General features: G+C 32.3%; 1 protein-coding gene and 1 long non-coding RNA gene across 8 annotated transcripts in view; one reads left to right on the top strand and one right to left on the bottom strand.

Moving 5' to 3' along the window:
* Positions 1–22,249, top strand: part of Msp300 (Muscle-specific protein 300 kDa) — a 242,910-nt gene that overhangs the window by 105,094 nt on the left and 115,567 nt on the right. For all 7 annotated transcript variants that reach the window (XM_074133140.1, XM_074133145.1, XM_074133146.1 and 4 more), the window contains 27 exons: positions 5,469–5,629; positions 6,124–6,319; positions 6,405–6,602; positions 6,712–6,858; positions 7,410–7,574; positions 7,661–7,834; positions 8,852–9,053; positions 9,476–9,693; positions 9,783–9,923; positions 9,997–10,161; positions 11,360–11,489; positions 11,624–12,000; positions 12,075–12,209; positions 12,301–12,435; positions 12,631–12,792; positions 12,982–13,199; positions 14,715–14,823; positions 15,478–15,605; positions 15,827–15,917; positions 16,099–16,369; positions 16,585–16,838; positions 17,277–17,556; positions 18,442–18,695; positions 18,775–19,086; positions 19,201–19,400; positions 20,177–20,429; positions 20,523–20,812. In XM_074133140.1, the coding sequence (XP_073989241.1) occupies positions 5,469–5,629; positions 6,124–6,319; positions 6,405–6,602; positions 6,712–6,858; positions 7,410–7,574; positions 7,661–7,834; positions 8,852–9,053; positions 9,476–9,693; positions 9,783–9,923; positions 9,997–10,161; positions 11,360–11,489; positions 11,624–12,000; positions 12,075–12,209; positions 12,301–12,435; positions 12,631–12,792; positions 12,982–13,199; positions 14,715–14,823; positions 15,478–15,605; positions 15,827–15,917; positions 16,099–16,369; positions 16,585–16,838; positions 17,277–17,556; positions 18,442–18,695; positions 18,775–19,086; positions 19,201–19,400; positions 20,177–20,429; positions 20,523–20,812 (5,366 nt within the window). The remainder of the gene's footprint in view (positions 1–5,468; positions 5,630–6,123; positions 6,320–6,404; positions 6,603–6,711; positions 6,859–7,409; positions 7,575–7,660; positions 7,835–8,851; positions 9,054–9,475; positions 9,694–9,782; positions 9,924–9,996; positions 10,162–11,359; positions 11,490–11,623; positions 12,001–12,074; positions 12,210–12,300; positions 12,436–12,630; positions 12,793–12,981; positions 13,200–14,714; positions 14,824–15,477; positions 15,606–15,826; positions 15,918–16,098; positions 16,370–16,584; positions 16,839–17,276; positions 17,557–18,441; positions 18,696–18,774; positions 19,087–19,200; positions 19,401–20,176; positions 20,430–20,522; positions 20,813–22,249) is intronic.
* LOC141456871 (uncharacterized) lies at positions 10,231–22,210 on the bottom strand. The gene is made up of 2 exons (XR_012460086.1): positions 22,061–22,210; positions 10,231–10,482 (listed from the first exon to the last, which is right to left on the bottom strand). It is a non-coding gene; the product is annotated as an uncharacterized lncRNA (long non-coding RNA).

Below are 22,249 nucleotides of genomic sequence, written 5' to 3'. Positions count from 1 at the left end.
ACTCTCAATATCTTCTGAACTAATGGATCTGTACTCATGAAAACCATAGCATACTACTCAGTAAAACAGAGTGTGTAAGAGCACAGAATTTCATACGAATAATCTGTTGTTTTCTGTAGGAGTTATAAAGGCCCCATTTCACAGCAAAACCATGACCCAAAAAAATTTCAACTCTCAATATCTTCTGAACTAATGGATCTGTACTCATGAAAACCATAGCATACTACTCAGTAAAACAGAGTGAGTAAGAACACAGAATTTCATGCGAATAATCTGTTGTTTAATGTTGGAATTATAAGGGCCCAATTTCACAGCAAAACCATGACCCAAAAAAATATTAACTCTCAATATCTTCTCAATTAATGGATCTGTACTCATGAAAACCATAGCATACTACTCAGTAAAACAGAGTGAGTAAGAACACAAAATTTCATACGAATAATCTGTTGTTTTCTGTAGGAGTTATAAAGGCTTAATTTCACAGCAAAACCATGACCCAAAAAAATTTCAACTCTCAATATCTTCTCAACTAATGGATCTGTACTCAAGAAAACTATACCATACTATTTAGTAAAATAGAGTGTGTAAGACCACAGAATTTCATACGAATAATATGTGGTTTACTGTGGGAGTTATAAGGGCCCCATTTCACAGCAAAACCATGACCCAAAAAAATTTCAACTCTCAATATCTTCTGAACTAATGGATCTGTACTCATGAAAACCATAGCATACTACTCAGTAAAACCGAGTGTGTAAGAGCACAGAATTTCATACGAATAATCTGTTGTTTTCTGTAGGAGTTATAAAGGCCCCATTTCACAGCAAAACCATGACCCAAAAAAATTTCAACTCTCAATATCTTCTGAACTAATGGATCGGTACTCATTAAAACCATAGTATACTACTGAGTAAAACCGAGTGTGTAAGAACACGGAATTTCATACGAATAATCTGTTGTTTTCTGTAGGAGTTATAAAGGCCCCATTTCACAGCAAAACCATGACCCAAAAAAATTTCAACTCTCAATATCTTCTGAACTAATGGATCTGTACTCATGAAAACCATAGCATACTACTCAGTAAAACCGAGTGTGTAAGAGCACAGAATTTCATACGAATAATCTGTTGTTTTCTGTAGGAGTTATAAAGGCCCCATTTCACAGCAAAACCATGACCCAAAAAAATTTCAACTCTCAATATCTTCTGAACTAATGGATCTGTACTCATGAAAACCATAGCATACTACTCAGTAAAACCGAGTGTGTAAGAGCACAGAATTTCATACGAATAATCTGTTGTTTTCTGTAGGAGTTATAAAGGCCCCATTTCACAGCAAAACCATGACCCAAAATATCTTCTGAACTAATGGATCTGTACTTATGAAAACCATAGCATACTACTCAGTAAAACTGAGTGTGTAAGAGCACAGAATTTCATACGAATAATCTGTTGTTTTCTGTAGGAGTTATAAAGGCCCCATTTCACAGCAAAACCATGATCCAAAAAAATTTCAACTCTCAATATCTTCTGAACTAATGGATCTATACTCATGAAAACCATAGCATACTACTGAGTAAAACCGAGTGTGTAAGAGCACAGAATTTCATACGAATAATCTGTTGTTTTCTGTAGGAGTTATAAAGGCCCCATTTCACAGCAAAACCATGACCCAAAAAAATTTCAACTCTCAATATCTTCTGAACTAATGGATCTGTACTCATGAAAACCATAGCATACTACTCAGTAAAACAGAGTGTGTAAGAACACAGAATTTCATACGAATAATCTGTTGTTTTCTGTAGGAGTTATAAAGGCCCCATTTCACAGCAAAACCATGACCCAAAAAAATTTCAACTCTCAATATCTTCTGAACTAATAGATCTGTACTCAGGAAAACTATAGCATACTACTCAGTAAAACCGAGTGTGTATGAGCACAGAATTTCATACGAATAATCTGTTGTTTTCTGTATTAGTTATAAAGGCTTAATGTCACAGCAATACCATGACCCAAAAAAATTTCAACTCTTAATATCTTCTCAACTAATGGATCTGTACTCAATAAAACCATAGCATACTACTCAGTAAAACCGAGTGTGTAAGAGCACAGAATTTCATATGAATAATCTGTTGTTTTCTGTAGGAGTTATAAAGGCCCCATTTCACAGCAAAACCATGACCCAAAAAAATTTCAACTCTCAATATCTTCTGAACGAATGGATCTGTACTCATGAAAACCATAGCATACTACTCAGTAAAACCGAGTGTGTAAGAGCACAGAATTTCATACGAATAATCTGTTGTTTTCTGTAGGAGTTATAAAGGCCCCATTTCACAGCAAAACCATGACCCGAAAAAATTTCAACTCTCAATATCTTCTGAACTAATGGATCTGTACTCATGAAAACCATAGCATACTACTGAGTAAAACCGAGTGTGTAAGAGCACAGAATTTCATACGAATAATCTGTTGTTTTCTGTAGGAGTTATAAAGGCCCCATTTCACAGCAAAACCATGACCCAAAAAAATTTCAACTCTCAATATCTTCTGAACTAATGGATCTGTACTCATGAAAACCATAGCATACTACTCAGTAAAACAGAGTGTGTAAGAGCACAGAATTTCATACGAATAATCTGTTGTTTTCTGTAGGAGTTATAAAGGCCCCATTTCACAGCAAAACCATGACCCAAAAAAATTTCAACTCTCAATATCTTCTGAACTAATGGATCTGTACTCAATAAAACCATAGCATACTACTCAGTAAAACCGAGTGTGTAAGAGCACAGAATTTCATACGAATAATCTGTTGTTTTCTGTATTAGTTATAAAGGCTTAATGTCACAGCAATACCATGACCCAAAAAAATTTCAACTCTTAATATCTTCTCAACTAATGGATCTGTACTCAATAAAACCATAGCATACTACTCAGTAAAACAGAGTGAGTAAGAACACAAAATTTCATACAAATAATCTGATGTTCTCTGTGGGAATTATTAGGGCCCAATTTCAATGCAAAACCATGACCCAAAAAAATTTCAACTCTCAATATCTTCTGAACTAATGGATCTGTACTCATGAAAACCATAGCATACTACTCAGTAAAACCGAGTGTGTAAGAGCACAGAATTTCATACGAATAATCTGTTGTTTTCTGTAGGAGTTATAAAGGCCCAATTTCACAGCAAAACCATGACCCAAAAAAATTTCAACTCTCAATATCTTCTGAACTAATGGATCTGTACTCATGAAAACCATAGCATACTACTCAGTAAAACAGAGTGAGTAAGAACACAGAATTTCATGCGAATAATCTGTTGTTTAATGTTGGAATTATAAGGGCCCAATTTCACAGCAAAACCATGACCCAAAAAAATATTAACTCTCAATATCTTCTCAATTAATGGATCTGTACTCATGAAAACCATAGCATACTACTCAGTAAAACAGAGTGAGTAAGAACACAAAATTTCATACGAATAATCTGTTGTTTTCTGTAGGAGTTATAAAGGCTTAATTTCACAGCAAAACCATGACCCAAAAAAATTTCAACTCTCAATATCTTCTCAACTAATGGATCTGTACTCAAGAAAACTATACCATACTATTTAGTAAAATAGAGTGTGTAAGACCACAGAATTTCATACGAATAATATGTGGTTTACTGTGGGAGTTATAAGGGCCCCATTTCACAGCAAAACCATGACCCAAAAAAATTTCAACTCTCAATATCTTCTGAACTAATGGATCTGTACTCATGAAAACTATAGTATACTACTCAGTAAAACAGAGGGTGTAAGAGAACAAAATTTCATACGAATAATCTGTTGTTTAATGTGGGAATTATAAGGGCCCCTTTTCACAGCAAATCCATGACCCGAAAAAATTTCAACTCTCAATATCTTCTCAACTTATGGATCTGTACCCAAGGAAACTACAGCATATAACTTATAACTGAGTGAAGTGTAGTATATAAGTGATCAAAATTTCATGCCAGTAATGTGTTGTTAATTGCGGGAGGTAGGTACTTGTATGTAAAGGAAGATCAATTAGTAAAGCTGCTAAATATCACCCAGTCGCTCGAGTTACCCTACTGTACAAAGTGGAAGGTAAATCTACAGTCAGCAGACGAATGGGGCCACATACAGTACTCTCCTCTGCGAAAGAGGATTTTTTTTAGTTTTGTGGATCACGTCCGTTGCCAGAGCTGGGTTTCCCATCACTAAAAGCCTTCTACTGATGAGTGTGTGGCAACTTATTATAAAACTAGATATACCGAACCCTTTTAATAATAACTTACCAGGTAAATCTTGGTAGAAAGCATTCCGGAACCGTCATTACATCATTGCAAGAAGGATAAGCGAACTGTTTCTTGAGCCAAAGTAATCAATACTAGTTTGAACGTTTTGTATAATGAAGTTTCTCGATAATTGAATGACGTAGATGCCCTAGAAGGTTTGAATGAAATTAAAACTCTCCGGTAGGATAGTTGTTTAAGGGTTGATCGTCAATAACTGCTTGAAAAAGCGTAATGTTGAAAAATATTACATTATTTAGGTAGGCCAATTTAAAAACCGATTGTTATTAATTATGAATAAGACTGATTTTTTGTGTTAAAAATCTAAGTTGAACAGTGATTTAGGTATTTTGAATTTTTTAGGTCGTTTCAGGAATATACTTGTCATTCACTGGTACCACCGAAAATTCGGTATGTCATTCACAGGGTCATTGAAATACTTTAAAAAATGTAATAATTTTTGGTTGACATATAAATCGAATTTACTGAATACATAATACAATCTAATGGAGCGGCATATTTGTACCAACCAACACCTGGAGCCAAAATAACGGAAGATATTCTAAACGAAACTCGAATTTTTTCTTAAGCTCTAAATTACCGGTCCCTTCACCCTATTTGTTTTCTGTGAGTGCTTTTTTAAACTCATTTTTCGAAAAAAATAAGGATACGCTTAAAAAGAACCTTTAGTCTGTGGTTTATTTTAAACTTCTCGGTCATAAACCAATCCATAAACCATATTTCAAACATTATTCTGAACAAAATTATTATTTAACAGTTCGGAGATCTGAGTATATCTATACCGATTTAAATCTTTTAAATCTTTAGATCTTTTAAAACGATTCCTTTTTTTTTGTGATGGTGCGGATTTCAGCCTCGTCAAATTCGATGATAGGTGGGTGTAGAATGGTGCTGATGGGTATGGCTTACAGCTTCGTTAAACTCGATGATTACCCTGTCAGATTTGGAGGTGTTTGGATCTGGCACAATTTAGGCCATTTTCCCTCTACTTAGTTCGTTTAAATATTAAAATTAGAATCTCAATTTTGAAAATATTTTATGAGATATTTTTAAATTTTATGAAATTTTCATCCATTTTCTCTCCTATTTTTTGTAATGTGATTTAATTCTTTGTAATGCATTGTAATCCTAATACTATTTTCCATAGATCGAAGAAAATACAAGAGCTTTAGCATCATTAGGACACAATTTTGGTGGAAGTACTTCCAGTCTTGAAGGAACCAGGACACCTGATATGACTGATAGGAGGAGAAAAGTAGAACCTGCAAAGACTGCCTTACTTAAATGGGTTACAAATGCTCTTCCAAAGTGAGTATAAACTTGTGATTGCTATCTTCTTATTCTAAATATCTTCTTAACTCATAGTTTAATCATATTTACACTGTCAGCAAGGCAGAAAGCATTTTGAAAGAGTTAAGGATGTAACTAGCCAACTCTTACAAATCATTTCATTCGTATTCATTCATGGATCTTAAAACTCAATTCATTAGTTTTCCTGAACCAAATTCTAAAAGGAGTTTTCACTTATTAATAAACTTTTTAATGGTAAACTTTAATATTAATACTCTTCAATATAAATACAATTTAATATTAAATTATTTTTGGAATTAAACACGGATAGAGAATCAACAGTGGAGATAGTTTTTTATTAATGAATGTTTTATTAAAAGGAATGCCAGGCGAGAATGAATTTAAATCAATACATTTGCTAAAATACCCCTCAAAAGAACATGATTGATATCTCAACTCTTTATAATATGGTTTATCTCATTTATTTATTTATGTATTTATTTTAATTTTAGGGACATAGGTTTAGAAGTGAAAGATTTCGGACCAAGCTGGCGAGATGGTCTGGCTTTCCTGGCCATAGTTGATGCCATTAAGAAAGGACTGATAGATTTAGCATTACTTAGAAGAGCAACAAACCGAGATAGGCTTGAAACAGCTTTTGATGTTGCTGAACGAGAATTAGGAATTGCAAGACTGTTAGACCCAGAAGTAATTTCGAGTCAGAATACTTAAAACATTATTTTTATAACATTATAATGAATTAATGTGAACTTATTTTTGTATGTACAAATAGGATCTAGATGTAGAAAAACCAGATGAAAAATCAGTTATGACATATGTGGCACAGTTTCTTCACAAATATCCAGAAATGAGAAGTGACACTGGAGATAGATTAAGCTCCATTGAAGCGGAATATATGGAGCTAAGATCTTGGCTAATAGATAGAACACATTTTCTGTCTAATATGAACAATCTTCCAATGAATTATTCTGTAAGATTATAAATTATTATTATTATATTATTTTGAGTATTTTAGAGGGAAGAATCAGTAATTTGTGATTCGCCTTACATTCAAATACAATCCGTTATTTGCTCTTCAGGAATATTCTGCATTTGAAAGTGATGTAAAAACAAAGACTGCTATATATAAAAAATTATCTAAATTAGTAGACTCGAGGAGTAGTATAAGCATTGCCTCAGAATCTTGGAAAGAAATTGAAATTTTATGGAAAAAATTAGAAGCACAGGTAATTATAAAAATTAGTTGTATTTCTTTCATCGAACATTGTACAGAATTTAATTTAAAACAATTTTAATTAATCACCGGGTTAAGAACATTAAGAACGGTTTTTTTCTAATTCTCTTCTGTATATTTTAATAATTGTTCTTATTGTGACAGTGCCTTCTTGTGACGTTCCTTGAGAGATTTTAGCATTAACTTTGAAACATATGAACTTTTAAACCCAAATAAAAATCTAATAATGAACATGAAAGCAGAGTATCTGAAAATTTATGGGCGGTTTAATATTGAATAAGATATTTTATAATTCTCCTTTAAATAGCTGTAACGATGTCTTATTTTTCCGTTAACTCCACATATTTATATATTTCTAAATGTATCCTAGTCTAGTTTCTTAGAAAGAAATGTTTCTTAGAGTAGATTTAATTCGAGAATGTTAGTGCATTCAATATCCGCCCCATTGAAATCAGAATCTTGAAATTAATGTTTTTATTTAAATAATTTAATAAATTAACTTAATACCAATAATCTAGGTATGTTGTGTGTGTGTGAATTTAGATGAGGCATTGGCTATGGCTTCTCGATTCACATTTGCCACCTCCGTTCAATCAAGTTGGTGATTGGTTATTCAGAGCAGACAACCTCCTTGAAGATTATGACATTCCTTCTGCAATGAATGAAGAAACTGCAAGCATTATTAGCAGAAAACTTGAAGAGCATAAAGTGAGTTAATTTTCATTTTCAAAAATTTTATTTATTTTAGTTTTAGCGGAATTTGTAAAATAAATATTGGGCTTTCTTGTTTACAGGCATTTTTTGTCGATCTGCCTAAGATAGAAAATCAATTCTCAATTGGGCTTAGTCAGACCAATTATCAAGGTTACGTGCCACAACAACAATTAGATACCATGGCCAAAAGATTAAGAGATATTGTTCCGAGAGCAGCAGTTAGAAGGATCAGACTGAAATTTCTTGAACATAAAGTAAGTCTAGAAATTGATTGAACAAAATTAATCTAAATATTCTTTTTTTTTAAAAAAAATAACTGAACTGGCAGAACGTAAAAGAACTTTGAACTTTAAAAGTTAAAAAAACTGGAAGAAAGGTGAATTTTCATTTGAGGCTGATAAATCGAACTGAATCTGCAGAATTTTAGCGAACATGGAACTTAACATTTTCAAAGAAAACGGAATTATTTATTATTTTTTCTTCTTTTCCTATAAAGTCAGACGCACAAACGATTTCTTAGGAAGCAAAAGTAGAATCACATAGCTTTCTTTGTTTAACCTCTTTAAAATATTCAGTTAGACTCCATTTCTTATGCTCTAGGTTGAACCAAAATTTTTTTTTATGCACTATGGTGTACTTATGCCACTTACTGATGCTAACAATTGTTTAGAACTCTTCTGATATATCTAAGAAATATCAGAATCCGAGAGGAGGTTTCTCGGAATTACATATTCTCTGGTAATTCGCGAGTTTCTAAATCTTCCTCGAAAATCTCTTTGGAAAGTTAGTCAGGAGATGTATAGAATTTCCACCGAACTTCCCACCGAATTTGCAGGTACCAGCTTCCTCAAAGCAACTCAGAGGACTGACTTCGTTTTCGACCCAGTCACCTCTGGGTCATTCATCCTTCGGCTAAGTCGAATATCTTGTTGAAGTGAGATATCTTACTTTCTAGCGCTGTTAAGCTCCCTCCCCTCTTACCAAACAAGTTTCCTTAATATTCTGACTCAAATTCGCTCATCTTTCAGTAGGTGGGGCGTAACACTGCCTCTGTTCTGTGGGGAAAGGAAATCACGAGGGGTAGATATCAGATTTTGCCCTCCTCGTATGACCCTTACTGTTCACCGTTATACTTAAGAGCAAAAACCCATAAACTTCCGGATATCTAGTTCCCAAAAATTAATTATTTTAACTATTCTTTGTACCAACATAAATATAAAAATGAAACGCTAACAATTTCTTCTCAAACTTTAAAATCCATGATTTTACAGTGTTGCCTCATAGCTTTCATGGAACTGACTGAAAACAAAGTTCGCAGTTGGACCATCAAGTACGGTACTGAGCAGAGAGTGCAACAGTTATTGGATCAGTATACAAACTTTGTCTCAAAAAATAAAATATTCCAGGAATTTAATAAAGCTTTCATCGATATGCAACACGTCATTGAAGAGTACAAGCGTGACGGAAATATTGGTAAGAAACTCTGCAAAATTAAAGCAAAAAAGTGTATTTAAAAAAATCAATTTGTCCTTAAACCATTGTGCCCCTCTTTGTGGTACTCGTTCCTCTCTATAGGGTTTTTAATAAAAATACATTTTTATTAAATCAATTTTTTTAATTTATTCTGTAACAATTATTAAATCTAGAGATAGTTAATCAGTTATTATTATTATACATCAAATGTTTAAAAACATAATATTTCATTTTAATAATAATCATTTAATATTTCAAACCGCATGTTTAACTCTACTATTACTCCAGTTTATTAGGCGAGCCAATATCAGTGATAAATCTCACTTTTATTAAATGAATCTCTCTTAAGTTAAATATCATATTCTAAACTGTTTAATTTGCTGTGGTCTTTTTCTCATTATTAAGTTTATATCTATGTTCAGATCAGAAGGAGAGTATACTCGTGGATAGGTTTATGAGAGATACAGGTGAAAGGTGGAAAGGTGTTTGCATGGAACTTCGATGTGTTCAGAGTATGCTAGAAGAACTAATCAGTTATTGGAAGAGGTGGAATACATTGTCACAATCTTTAGAAGAATGGATGGCTGCTTCAGAACCAAAATTAGCTCTTGATGAGGAGTCTAGAATGGAATATTTTCAAGTAATTTTATTCCTAAAATAGTCGCAAAATACATTTCCAGTTTTCATTCTTTAACATCTATTAATAAATTGTAACACTTCTATTTTTAGGACATTGGAGTTTGGAAGAGTAAACATGAATTACTTGGAGATACAGTCAGTTTTCTTATAGCGACTACTGAAGATCAAATAGCACATCAACTAAAAGACAGATATCTCGCTATCACTTCAAGATGGGAGCATTTATTTTCTGTAAGTATTTTCTATACAGTTCCTTATGGCTTAAGCACAAACATCTAATAATTCCTTTATTAAATTTTCAAAGAAAGTTAAACAGTACATGGAAGCTGGAGAAATGCTTCGACATAGAAGAGAATACCGTCAAAGCATTGAAAAATTACAGAATTGGCTAAGAAATGCTGAAAGTACTTTAGAAAACTGCTATCTGGATACCACAGAGAAAATTAAAGAACACATACAGTTACTTCAGGTGAGTTCGAGTTGTTTAAATAATAAAGAGATCATTCAATAAATAGTTGCTATATTAAAAAAAAAAAAATTACAATAATAACGGTTTTATTTATATTTTAATAAAACAGTATTAATTCCTCATTAATTTTGTACACACTTCCTCTTTTATTTCGCACGCTGATCAGGAAAGTGGATGCGATTATAAAACTGACTTCCAAACCGCTGGAACATTAGTGTCATCACAGTCTCCCCAAATCTTTTTTGTAGTGCCAGAGTAAAGATGATTTGCCCTTTGCCTCTTGCACTTCAGCATTTCCATAATCTTTCTGCGCCTATAAGTCTGTAGGAGAGTAAACTCTTACTTGTGAATATGTCTAACAACTTGTTAACAAACCTCATCTAATATTTATAAGAAGAATAAAAAATAAATAACGAAAGAATAAAGAACTCCAATTAATCATCGAGAATACAGTAACCCTTAAAGAGGAAGGAGGGTTCCTTACTTACTGATATGGGTATATAATTTTGTTTGGGTAAGGGGAGATTTACTGTAGTGTTAGAGCTATTGGAATGGCAGAAAAGGTTGCAAAGAAAGCCAATAACATTAGGCGAAATGCTTAACAGGTAATAAGTTACCAGTAACGGATATAAGAACCAAGATTACAAAGCAAACCTTTAAGGAATAACAGGCAGACTATAATAAAGGTAATAAGAGTGCATTTTTTAAGACCAAGATGCCCGAATTACCCAAACGACCATGGTCTAAAAGTCAGGCTATGAATAAAAGAGTTGTTAAGACAGTTAGTAGGTTAAGATTTAATCACACAGTTTGTGAATCATTTTTGTACAATATCATTAAAAGATCTTCAATCATGAGACTATAAAGATTTGTGAGTACTTCCTACGAGCTATAAGTTTAGGATGAGTAGATGTAAGAAGGAGGTGTGTTAGAATTTAGAATTCACGATTCATATTTATTAAATGTTCATTGATATAAAATAATTGTCACAGCTAGATGTTGAAAGCCAATCCAAAAAACAAAATAAGAAAGAACTTTAAAAATAATTTAAATTTTTTTTAATATCGATATCCCTAATTCTGATCCAAGAAGACTTTTTTAGTCATATAAAAAACCTGAAAATTCATCAAGTACCTTTGAAAACCAGTACTATGAAAACTTTATAATCCTAAATTGTTCATTTATTTTCTTCGTTTAGGTTTTGCAAGGAGAAATTGTAGATATTGAAGAACTGTTTAAATCAATTAGTAAAACATTTCAAACACTTATCCAAGATTTATCAAGAGATGAAGTTGATAAAATGATGAATACGTTGAAAAGGGAGAAGGGTAAATAACTTTTTTTAAAAAAAGTATTGTTGATTTTAATTAAAAACAATTTGAACAAATCTTTCTTTTGAGAGAAAAGAAATAGTTTGTAATTCTTGTAAAATAGAAACACTAATTTGCTTCCTTATTTACAGAGAATATAGTAAAATTAAGAGCTAGACTTGGAATGCAAGTTCAATTGTTATATCAAGTAATGGTACAACAGCAGTCTTTGGAAGCTTCTCAGAAAGAAATTTCACAATGGTTAGATTCAGCTGAAGAATTCCTTGGAACGCTTGCAATATCTGGTGACCGAGATGCAGTATATTCCCAGTTGGAAAGGCATAAAGCTTTCTTTTCTCGAATGCTTTACTACAAATCAATGTTAGAAAGCAAAAATAAAGCTCTCACAAGCTTACTAAGCTCACTGAAGAATACAGAAGGGGTTGATGCTAGAGAATTTGAAAATAAGATGTTTACATTAAACGAAAGATTTAATAAAGTTTCTAAAGAAGCCACAAACTGGGAACAGGTACTATTTCTTCGAAACTCATTATGACTAAACTATAAACAATTAATTAAATAATTTTCATTTTAATTTTGCAGAGGTTGAATGAAGCAATGCGAGGCTGGCAGAACTTTAAAGAAATAGAAAAAGTCATCACAGATTGGGTACAGACAGCCGAAAAATTAATGACTGATAAGCATATCGATTCCAAACAAACAATTGAAAGTCATAAGGTTTGATAGTCACAATAAATTTCAATTGATAAATTAGTTTTCATTTAATGATTTCTTTTTTGGGGGTTATAAAATAAACATCTTTGTTCAGGGGTTTTTTGAACACGTCAATGAAAGGTGGATGCATGATTTACACAACGCGACTCAAGATTTAAAAAAGTGTTTGCCTTTCGAAGAGCAGCAACAAGTGCAAGAAGCATCTAATAAACTACAAGATCAATGGAAGGTAATAATTAATCTTAATGATTTTAAACTTATTTTGTCATACTATTCATTTGGAATCAGAAACTTTAGATCTTCTTTCCTTGTCATATCTTCGTAGATAAATTATATGTAGTGCAAGGTGAACTTCTTGTAGCACTTTATGAAGATATCTTTATCAAAGGTATTGATTGTCATTCGGTTTTAAATAACATTTCAGAAAATAGAAACATTAGCTCCTCTTCATTTGATAAAGATGGATTTCCGACTTGATGAGGCAAAACTTAGGAAGTACTTGAAAGAAATGGAGAAAGAATTAAACTCTCAGATACAAGCTTTCAATAAAAATGAGAACATTGCTGTAATACAAGCAAGAAATAAGGTTTGGTTATGCTATATTTACAAATTTAAATTAGGAAATTATATTATTTATATAAGTAATAGAAATATATATATATATTGTTATTTATTAGGAATATTCATATACAAGCTACTCACATCAAGAATTTATTGTTTATTATCAAACGATTGTTTAATTAAATTTGTACAATGCTTTTCGTTTCTTCTCCAGGAATTGTTGGGAGGATCTAACGTGAACGAAGTTAAAGCGTGTTTTGCCGGATTGGAAAGATCTGCTACTAATGCTACCGGCTGGCCGAACGAAGAAGTTGCCTTAAGAGAAATCATTCGCAAATTAATGGAAGAATGGAAATTATTCTACAAACGTGCGCAAGAATTTTCTGTGCACTTGCAGACCATTCCAGACCAATGGGAGACATACAGGAAGAAGTAACATGATTTTGTTAATATGTACTATTTTCTTTTAACATGTGTATTGCTCCCCAGTACTGAACCTTTAAATAACGCTTTCTGAAGAATTATTTAACTGGAAATTACATGAATTATAATAATAATTCTGTAGGAGTGGGGTAGCTAATGCATGCAGATTTCTGGGTGTCACAATCCCACGGGTTCCTATCACAAAACACCATGGACTTACAAAAACATGCACAGATATTACACTAAGGTCTATTAAGGTCTATACACTGCACTCCCATGGGCTAAGTTCCTTTGAGGCCTCTTTGGCAAGGGAGAAAACCTTTTCAATCCAGGGTCCTCCTATGTTTTGGTTGCCGACAATCCTATCTTGAAAAAATATGAAGTCACGAAACCAAAACCAAACGAAATTCATGAGAAATGTAAATGAATGTTTACGGACAGATTGGAAAGATATATTAATAGATGGAGGCGATATTTTCAAACTACTCAGCGGAGAATCAGGAAGTCTTAATGTATTTGGGGAGATAAATGAAAATATAGAAGAAGTAGAGGAAGATGAAAAAATTCTAGAACCACTTGATCTGGAAGAGGTCATGGAAGCAATAGAGAACTTAAAAAATAATAAAGCATCTAGTAAAGATGCAATCCCAGCCGAACTGTTGAAGTACGGTAGAGAAGACATAGGTAGAAAGTTGTACAACATAATCTGGAGCGTACGGATGCATGTGAAAATGCCTAAGGGATGACCTAAATGTTTTTTAAAAGGAAGGAAAGGGATTGTTTTGTATATTACCATGAGGTATCCCTGTTGGATGTAACTTAGTGTTTACTGCTTTACTATTGAGACGCCTACGGATGTGGATCAGTAAAGAAATTGGTTATATCAAATATGATTAGAGAAGGAAGTGGACCGTATTTTTTCCATTGTGTTGAGGAAATGTCACGAGTACAATGTGATCATTTATTAATCGATCTTCGACAACCTTATGACAGCATTGATCGAAATGAGCTGCTTAACTGGATGGGCTATGTGGGCTTTCCTAAAAGTTAGTAAGGTTGACACGCATGACTTCATTCGATTCAATCGGTTGCGTGAAGGCTATGGGCGCCATGTCGAAGAACTTTCCCTTAACAAAAGGGGTTTGAGGAAAGGGTACCCAATTTCCCTTTTACTTTTCAAAACTTACGTTTGATTCAATCTTATTTATAATTATTAAATATAAGTACATATACATATTTTATCATATCCTTATAGATAATTCTATTCATTTAAATACTGTGTTACATAAGTTTTCAAAAGTGTAATTATGTAAATGAAAGAATAGTCATGAAAGGACAGTTGGCTATAATAATAATTAGTTTATTCAATTAAATTTACTTACAGTATGAATAATTAAAAAGTATGCGAGTATTTTAAAATTGTCAGAAGCTTTCTGTATAGTTTCTACCAACGATTTTAGAATTAATTTGTGCTCCTTAAAATTATTGCAAGGTTGTTGAACAGAATTTTTGTTTATTTATCAGATACTCAGAAATGGTAAAATGGATGGATAGCGTGGATGCTAGCGTGAAAAACCTTTTGAAAGAACTAGCCACTGCAGAAGAATTTGAAAAAGAACGCTCAGTTTTTCAGGTAAGTTAGTCTAAGTAAGTAAACTATTTCAATTAATGGAGCCGCAGTACTTCTGAGAAATTGTAAATCCACTCACTGACGAAGATCCAAGTTATTAGGATTTGAGCAATTGATATGATTGTGAGTTCTGATCAAGAACGACTGCTTTTCTAATAAGAACTTAACTGTAGAAGCTGAAGGACTAATAATTCAACAACTTAGTTTAAATGTATTTTGAGGAACATTAAGTTCTGATTTATGCAATGTCTGTGTAAGGTCTGATGTAATATCAAAATGTTTTTCAAGATATTTTGCAGAATATTATATTTTGTAAAGATATCAAATCGCCTAAATTAATACAATAAACTTCTCTTTCGAGTACTAAAAAAATGTATTACAGTTTGTTGGTATTGTTATTTTAAAAAGTATAGCGTTTGATACACTTTATATCCATTATTTTACGACTAAATTATCTTGAAGGCTCTACCACTTGTTCCTATTGTATTAGAAAATCTGTGAACTTGCTAACTTCGTCGAGAAAATTATTGTTTTACTGAAATATCAAAATTAAGCTAGTTTTACATTCAGATATCCAATGTTTTATCACTTAAATAATAGTCTCTATTAATTTAAGTGCGGGTTTCAAGGAATAAAAATTAACCAAATTTTCTTTAGGGGATCTGCCGGGAAGTAGAAAGCAAACGGGAGGAAATGAAATGGATGGTGCAAACTTTGGATACTTTGGCGTCGCACTCAGCAAATGCAAATGAAGAACAACAAAAACTGGAACAACTTATATTAAGGTAATCTCTCTCTTGCAAAAATCGTGAATACACAATTAAATGCTACCTTAAGAAGCATTATCCAGAGATGTTGCAAGTTAACGTGAAAGTATATTTGTGAAATGACTTTAAGAAAGTAATTGAATAAATAAACAAAAAAAAAAAGATTATTTATCCAATAAGTTAGGTAAAACGAAAACTTTTTTGAAGTTAACTTTCTAATTTCTGATTTCTAAATTTAGGTACAAAAAACTTATACCTGTTATTGAGATGACCGTTGTCAGAACAGAGCTGTATTCAAAATGTTACATCTACAAGAAAGAAGTTACTGAGGTTTGTAACTGTTTAAGCAGTGATAGCGATTCGAATCATTAGAATAAACTATATGAACATTTTCATTACAAGTCAAAAGACCTTTTTCACATTTCTACACAATAGGATTTGCTTCAGTTATTCATATTTTATTTTACTTTTTATATTTTTAAAGAGCTTAAATGTTAATGTAAAATTTTAGGTTTGCCGCTTGCTAGGAAAAGTTGTAGACAATACTAGGACATGTGAAGCGGATAGTCCGGCTGGAGTAACTCGGCTAGTTGAAGCACAGGAAGCCGCCGTTGCACAGCTGGACAGTCAGCGTCCCAATATTGTTAGTATGTTGCAGAAGGGTAGAGACCTAGTTAAAGAACCATCTGCCCCTCAATTTGTCAAACATCACATACAAGAATTAGAAGCTGAATGGAATAAAGCTTACAACACTACGATAGAGAAATTAGGCACATTAAAAGGTAATTCTTATGCAGGTTTACTACACCTACGTTATTAGAGAGTATTTTTGATATTTTAAAATAAAGTTTTTCCAATTTCAAATTTAAACTGATTACACCAATCTGAAATATCTGTAGGAATGAAAGAAGAAGTAACGAATTCTTTTATTTTCATTGCACTTTAAAATCAATACTCTTCGAGTATCAAAATAGTTTTGATTACACTCTGATTACAGGTGTACAGAAATCTTGGAATTCATATAATGCCAGCAAATCAGAAATTATCGCATTATTAGAAAAAGCTGAGGAAGATCTAAGAAGAGCCACTCCTGGAGTTGGTGGTGAACATATCACCGCTGAGCTCAAATCCAAACAAGAACTTTGTATTGCTCTTAGAACTGCTACAGAACAACTTCTAACCAAATTACAGTTCCTTTCACGTGAAATATCCGATGTCCTTCCCGATGCCCAGAAAATTGTGGCTAAAGAGGTAATTCTTTTTATTGGTTTTGTAAAGTTCTGATTTTCTCACCGAGAAAAGTAATTTAGCTGGCAAATGCATGTTTTGGGGTGTCTTCTTGTTAATGAAATCTACTGAAAACTTGTGCACCAATCTCTGAATAATCTCAAATGTGCCAAGTATTCAAAAATAAGTTTACAAAGACATCATCTACAATATATCCAGCAAATGCTAATCTATCACACAATAATTTGAAAATTTGGTTTGAACCACATTGCTAGATTGTATCGTTGATTTTATCTGTAACAATGCCTAGCACGAGTTATTTTGAATTTCTGACTATTTTGGATTTTCACCGCACATAGCTTTATTTAGCTTTAATATTATATCATTTTAAAATTACAATTTTTTGTATTAACTACTTGCAAAGCTTGGAACGTTTTATTTCAAATGAAAAATTAATTTTAGGTACAAGATTTGGGTAATCGTCTCACTGGAACATTATCTGTAATTGAAGAAAGAATAGTCGTTCTACGAGGACAAGCCGGCGAGTGGAATGAATTTGATAATGGTTTGGAAATGTTGAATATTTGGGCAGTAGAAACATGTCCAGCACAAATTGCGCGGCTTTCTACTTTGTCATCACCACAAGAGAGACTGGTCAATGCTCAGGATATTGCCCAACAAGCTAGTGTCAAAAGGATTGAATTGGATAAACTTAAACAAAAAGCGCAAGTGTTATTAAAAGGTGAATTATTTATTTTATTTGGTTCTTTAATTTTTGACTCGATATTGCTTTGAAAAATGATTAAAAGAATTAGTGAACAAACGCATTTCACATCATTAATAAACGTGAATGAATTGTTTTGTAGGTTTTAATTAAATGGTAGAGTAGGTATTTAACATATAAATTTTAAGGTAGGTATTAGAAATCTAATAAAAAATAAAAATCAGAAATCACTAGCTCTAGAAGTATGGAATAATTGTAAAGCTATGTTCACAGATATTAAATGCGTAGATAACTAAAGTTACTTGGTTTTAAAACATTTATTGTATCATTTGTAAAATATACATTTCTAATAGCACAGTTTTCAATTAACTGAAAAGCACAAATGCAATTTTAATGCACGCCAAATATTAAAAATTGAGTAGCGATGCAGAAAAAAAAAAAATAGCCATTATAAAATAAAATAAAAATATTTTTAAACAAAATATTCAAAACCATTATTTAAAAATGTAGTGTTTATGTTAGGTGTATCTGTTAGGGATACATTCTTCTTATGTCCTGGAGAATATGACCCCATTGGATTGTTAAGAATGTTTTAAGCAAATTAAATATAAATCCATATGCTTAACTTCGAAAATTTGAATACCATAATTAAAGAAATCACTGAAATCAAAAAATCTCTTTTATTATAAATAAGTCCTGTACATTAAAAATTATGTCTTTAAACTAATAGTAGAATTCTTACCCAAAATTGTATAAGTTGCATTTTTGGGATTACTAATTCCTAAGATTAATTCTTTGGATACATCACTATTTCTAGTATTAGAATTTAGTACAAAGTGAGCAATAAATAATATTTGTGGCGTTTAACAAATTTAAATCGTTTTGTATTTTAAAATACTCTAGAAAAAGAAAATGATGAAGGATCCAAACGATATCTAGAAAAGCTTGCAGCACTAGAAGGTTCTGTTAACGCTATGGAAAGAGCACTTGAAGTAGAAAACATAGAGTTAGAGAAAGGAGTCGCAACTTGGCAAGAATTCGATGCTTGTATGCAAGAAGTTAAACCTTGGTTGGAAAGAATTGAAACAGAATCAAACTTAGGAATGCCCAAACCTGTAGTACTCACTGATGCGCAAGGGCTATTGCAACAAGCAAAGGTGAATTTTATTTTTTTAATTAAGATGGCTTAATTTATATAAAACAGAAAAATAATTAACTTATAAAATTCTGTCTTAGGCATTCTTAATTGAAAGTAGTGAAATGAAGAACAAATTAGACAAACTCAAAAAATTGAGTGAAACACTGTCCCCAGAAACTGTTGCTGCTGATTCTGTTGATGTTTTGCAATCGAAACTATCAGCAGTAGATGCAGTAATGAAACAAAGAGCTAACAAACTTGAGAAATTAATTATTGCTTGGCAAGAATTGGAAAGTACTGCTGAACAATTGAGAGAATGGTTGAGTAGGCCAGTGCTTACAGCTATAATTGAAAACCCAGAAGATATTGATACTAATATTGCATTAGAAGTACAACTGGAAGAACTTAAAGTATGATTAGTTTTATTCATTTAATGTAAAAACTTAAGTGCTGTAAAAATTTGGATAGATTTTGTCTGATTACTTATTTGTTCTACTTCAATATTTATATTTAATTTTTTTAAGGAAATGAAAACCGAATTGAGAAAAACACAAACAAATATTGTCGCATTAGGACAAGCTGCAGATGTTATCGCCTCTGGACTTACTCTTGAAGGAGCAAACCTTTTGAAAAGTAAAGTTTCTGACTTGAAAAATGCAACCATAAAATCTTCAGATGCTGTAACACGTAGAGCTAATTTACTTTCAGAGTTGCTAATCTCAAGGTATCCTTACCATTAATTAGTTAGAACATTATTCAATTTTCACTTAACTCTATGTCTGACACATTCAAAGAGATTTTTAGTCAACATTTGTTTCTGACTTCCTTACGTCTTGTCCAACATTGTTATTGCTAGTGAATAAAACTGGGTAGATATGTAGATTGGGTGGTAAAGAATCATGGTCTCTCAGAAGCTTATGTTTTCTGTTGCTAGAAAGAGTGTTGAATTAAAAAAAAACAAAAAAAACCTCTAACTGACTCCTAAAAAGTAATAAATAAATAATAATTCTCTGCATTTTGTTAATTATTTAAAAACATTGGAACAAAACATCCAGGTGACTCACTAATTTCCAGTACTGGCAAATTTTTTTCAAAGTGGAATGTTCACAAGATGATAGATGGTATTAATTTTCACCAGAATAAAAGGACAGTGGTATGGAAAATATTCTTTCAGCTCCACTAAAACATCGTAAACTGAATTATTCAAAGAAAAGTGATAGCCTTACTAGTTTTTTGATTACTAGCATTCAAATCCGAAGAAATCGTGTTTACTATCTAGTAAATTGATAACACAGTAAACGACATATCCTCTAGAACATCTTAAACAAAATTATTCAAAAAATTCCATTCTTTAGAGACACCCTTTAGGAAAATTAACAGACTTTACAATCGGATTTTGATACTTTTACTATTTTACTATAGTTAGAACTGCATATTGTACTGAAATCTAACTTCATGATTGTAATCATTAATCTGAAAATATTTATTCATAATTTGTAGGGAAGATTTGAATTCTCAAGTGGCATCTTTGCAAAATTGGTTAGTGGAAGCAGAACAGGCCGTTAGCAAAGATATCCGTCCTGAAGAAGTGGACTTAGTTCTTGATGCGTATCATGTTACATTAAATGAACATTCAGAAAAACAGCCTGTAATTAACGATATTAATGAAAGAATTTGTCAAGCTCAAAAGCTTACTCCAAGTCAAGCTACACAACTTAAAGTGGCCTATGAACCACTCATTTCCAAATATAAAGTAAATTTACTTTTTTATCAAGTGTTTACATATAATATTATTTTTTTAATCTTGCTGACAAATATATATATTCATTTATTGTTGCTGTAATAGGATCTAGCAGAAAGTGTGAAAAAAAGAAATCAAGCTGTAGAAAAATGGCGAGAAATTATGGAATGGACAGAAGGATGTAAAGAACAACTAGCCCACATTGAATATCAACTTGAGACCAATCAACCAGTAGAAGCTGTAGAAGCTCAGTTAATAAGAGTTGGCGATGAAATTAAAGCTTGGACAGAAACTTGTGATGTAATTGAACATCTTTGTGAAGAAAGCGGAGTCAAATTAATAAAACCGATGAAAATAGTTATTGAAGAATTAAGAGCTAAAGAACAATTGATTTGGTAAGTTTTATTAAAGAATGCTTTTACTAAAGTGTTAACAATTGAGCTATTTATGGGTTTTACTTTCCCCTTAATGTGAATACATATGTTCCCCATTAATCTGTACTAAAAATAATCTGATGAGTGTACATAGGCGCTAAGCTTGAAACCTAAATTTCAGTATCCTTTAATTTTTGTGTACATATGTATAGTTTTGTAAGTAAATATTGTTATTATGGGTTTTATGTTGGTTTGGTGCATTTTACTTGCTCTTCTTAGAGTTTCCACATTAAGTAATTTGTACATATTTTGACTTGCACTAAGAAAATAAATAAATAATAAATAACACTGTCGGCCTACGTACTGTGTTCTCTCGTTGCAAACATCATTGTCCGATAGGTTGTAAGAAGTTCTTGCATTCTAAACGTAATTGGATAATCTAATTTTACCATTTAGATTTAATTTAGTTTAGATTAAACCATTTCATCATGACCCAGGAATTTGTTGTAGACCAACTTTGTATGACAATAGATGTAAGAGTGATGGAGAAGCAGTTCGGGGTAAAGTTTGAAGGCTCGAATTTTTTGAAACTCTCAGCCACAAACGCCCATTACAGTATAGGAAAATATTCAATAAAGTAGTGCTGATTCCTTCCCTTACTATCAAACCTAAAAAGGCTAACCGTGGACAGGCGTTAACAGACGATGCATGTGTTTACTCAATCTGTGGTGGCCGTTCAAAACACCTACTAACATCCTGATGGCCTCCGGACTTGTTGGAGAAACGCCGTACTTAGACGAATGCCTAATAATGAACTTTCTCGCCTCTGGCTTGAAGTTCAACTACCAACCGCTACGACTATTCTTGTTAACGCTTTGTTGATTGCTGTACTGTGGCATTTTCGTTTGCGTAAATAGCTCAAGCCCATTGAGGGTACCAAAGGAAGGGTTCCCTGGAGAAGCAAACTTCCTTCTTTCATCACGCTTTTATCCTGAATCCCCGGGCACACAGACAGTATAAGAACTTACACTCTTTACTAGAAATTCCATCTAGAAAGTCTCGTCCTTTTTTAATTAACTTCGTCGAACTTGATAGCCAGTACAACCACCTGGATGTCCGAGAAAATGATGGAACTCTGGGATTGTTTATCTTTCTCTAATAATCTCTCTTGGGCTTTGAGGTTTCAAAAGATGTACATGAAAATTTAATTCAATCGCAGTATTTCTTAGCTAGAAATAAGAGAAAGAAAAAAATGTTAATACTTCTTACATTTATGTCTCCAATTCTTTAAAGAATTTTTTCCTTAGGTTGTTGAACAGTTCTGTTTGCTCAAGAGAGAATTCTACGAATTTCTTAGCTCTAAGATTTTTTTCTTGTCACCTTGAAAAATCAATCACAGTTTTATAAAAATCATATGATTGAAAGTTTTTTAGTTGTATTAATGAAACTTATTACTTT

The sequence above is a fragment of the Rhodnius prolixus genome, unplaced genomic scaffold (genome assembly GCF_049639745.1).
Source record: "Rhodnius prolixus isolate KJV_2025 unplaced genomic scaffold, Rpr scaffold_10, whole genome shotgun sequence".
Lineage (NCBI taxonomy): Eukaryota > Metazoa > Arthropoda > Insecta > Hemiptera > Reduviidae > Rhodnius > Rhodnius prolixus.
This window is presented reverse-complemented; position numbering and strand designations above follow the sequence as displayed.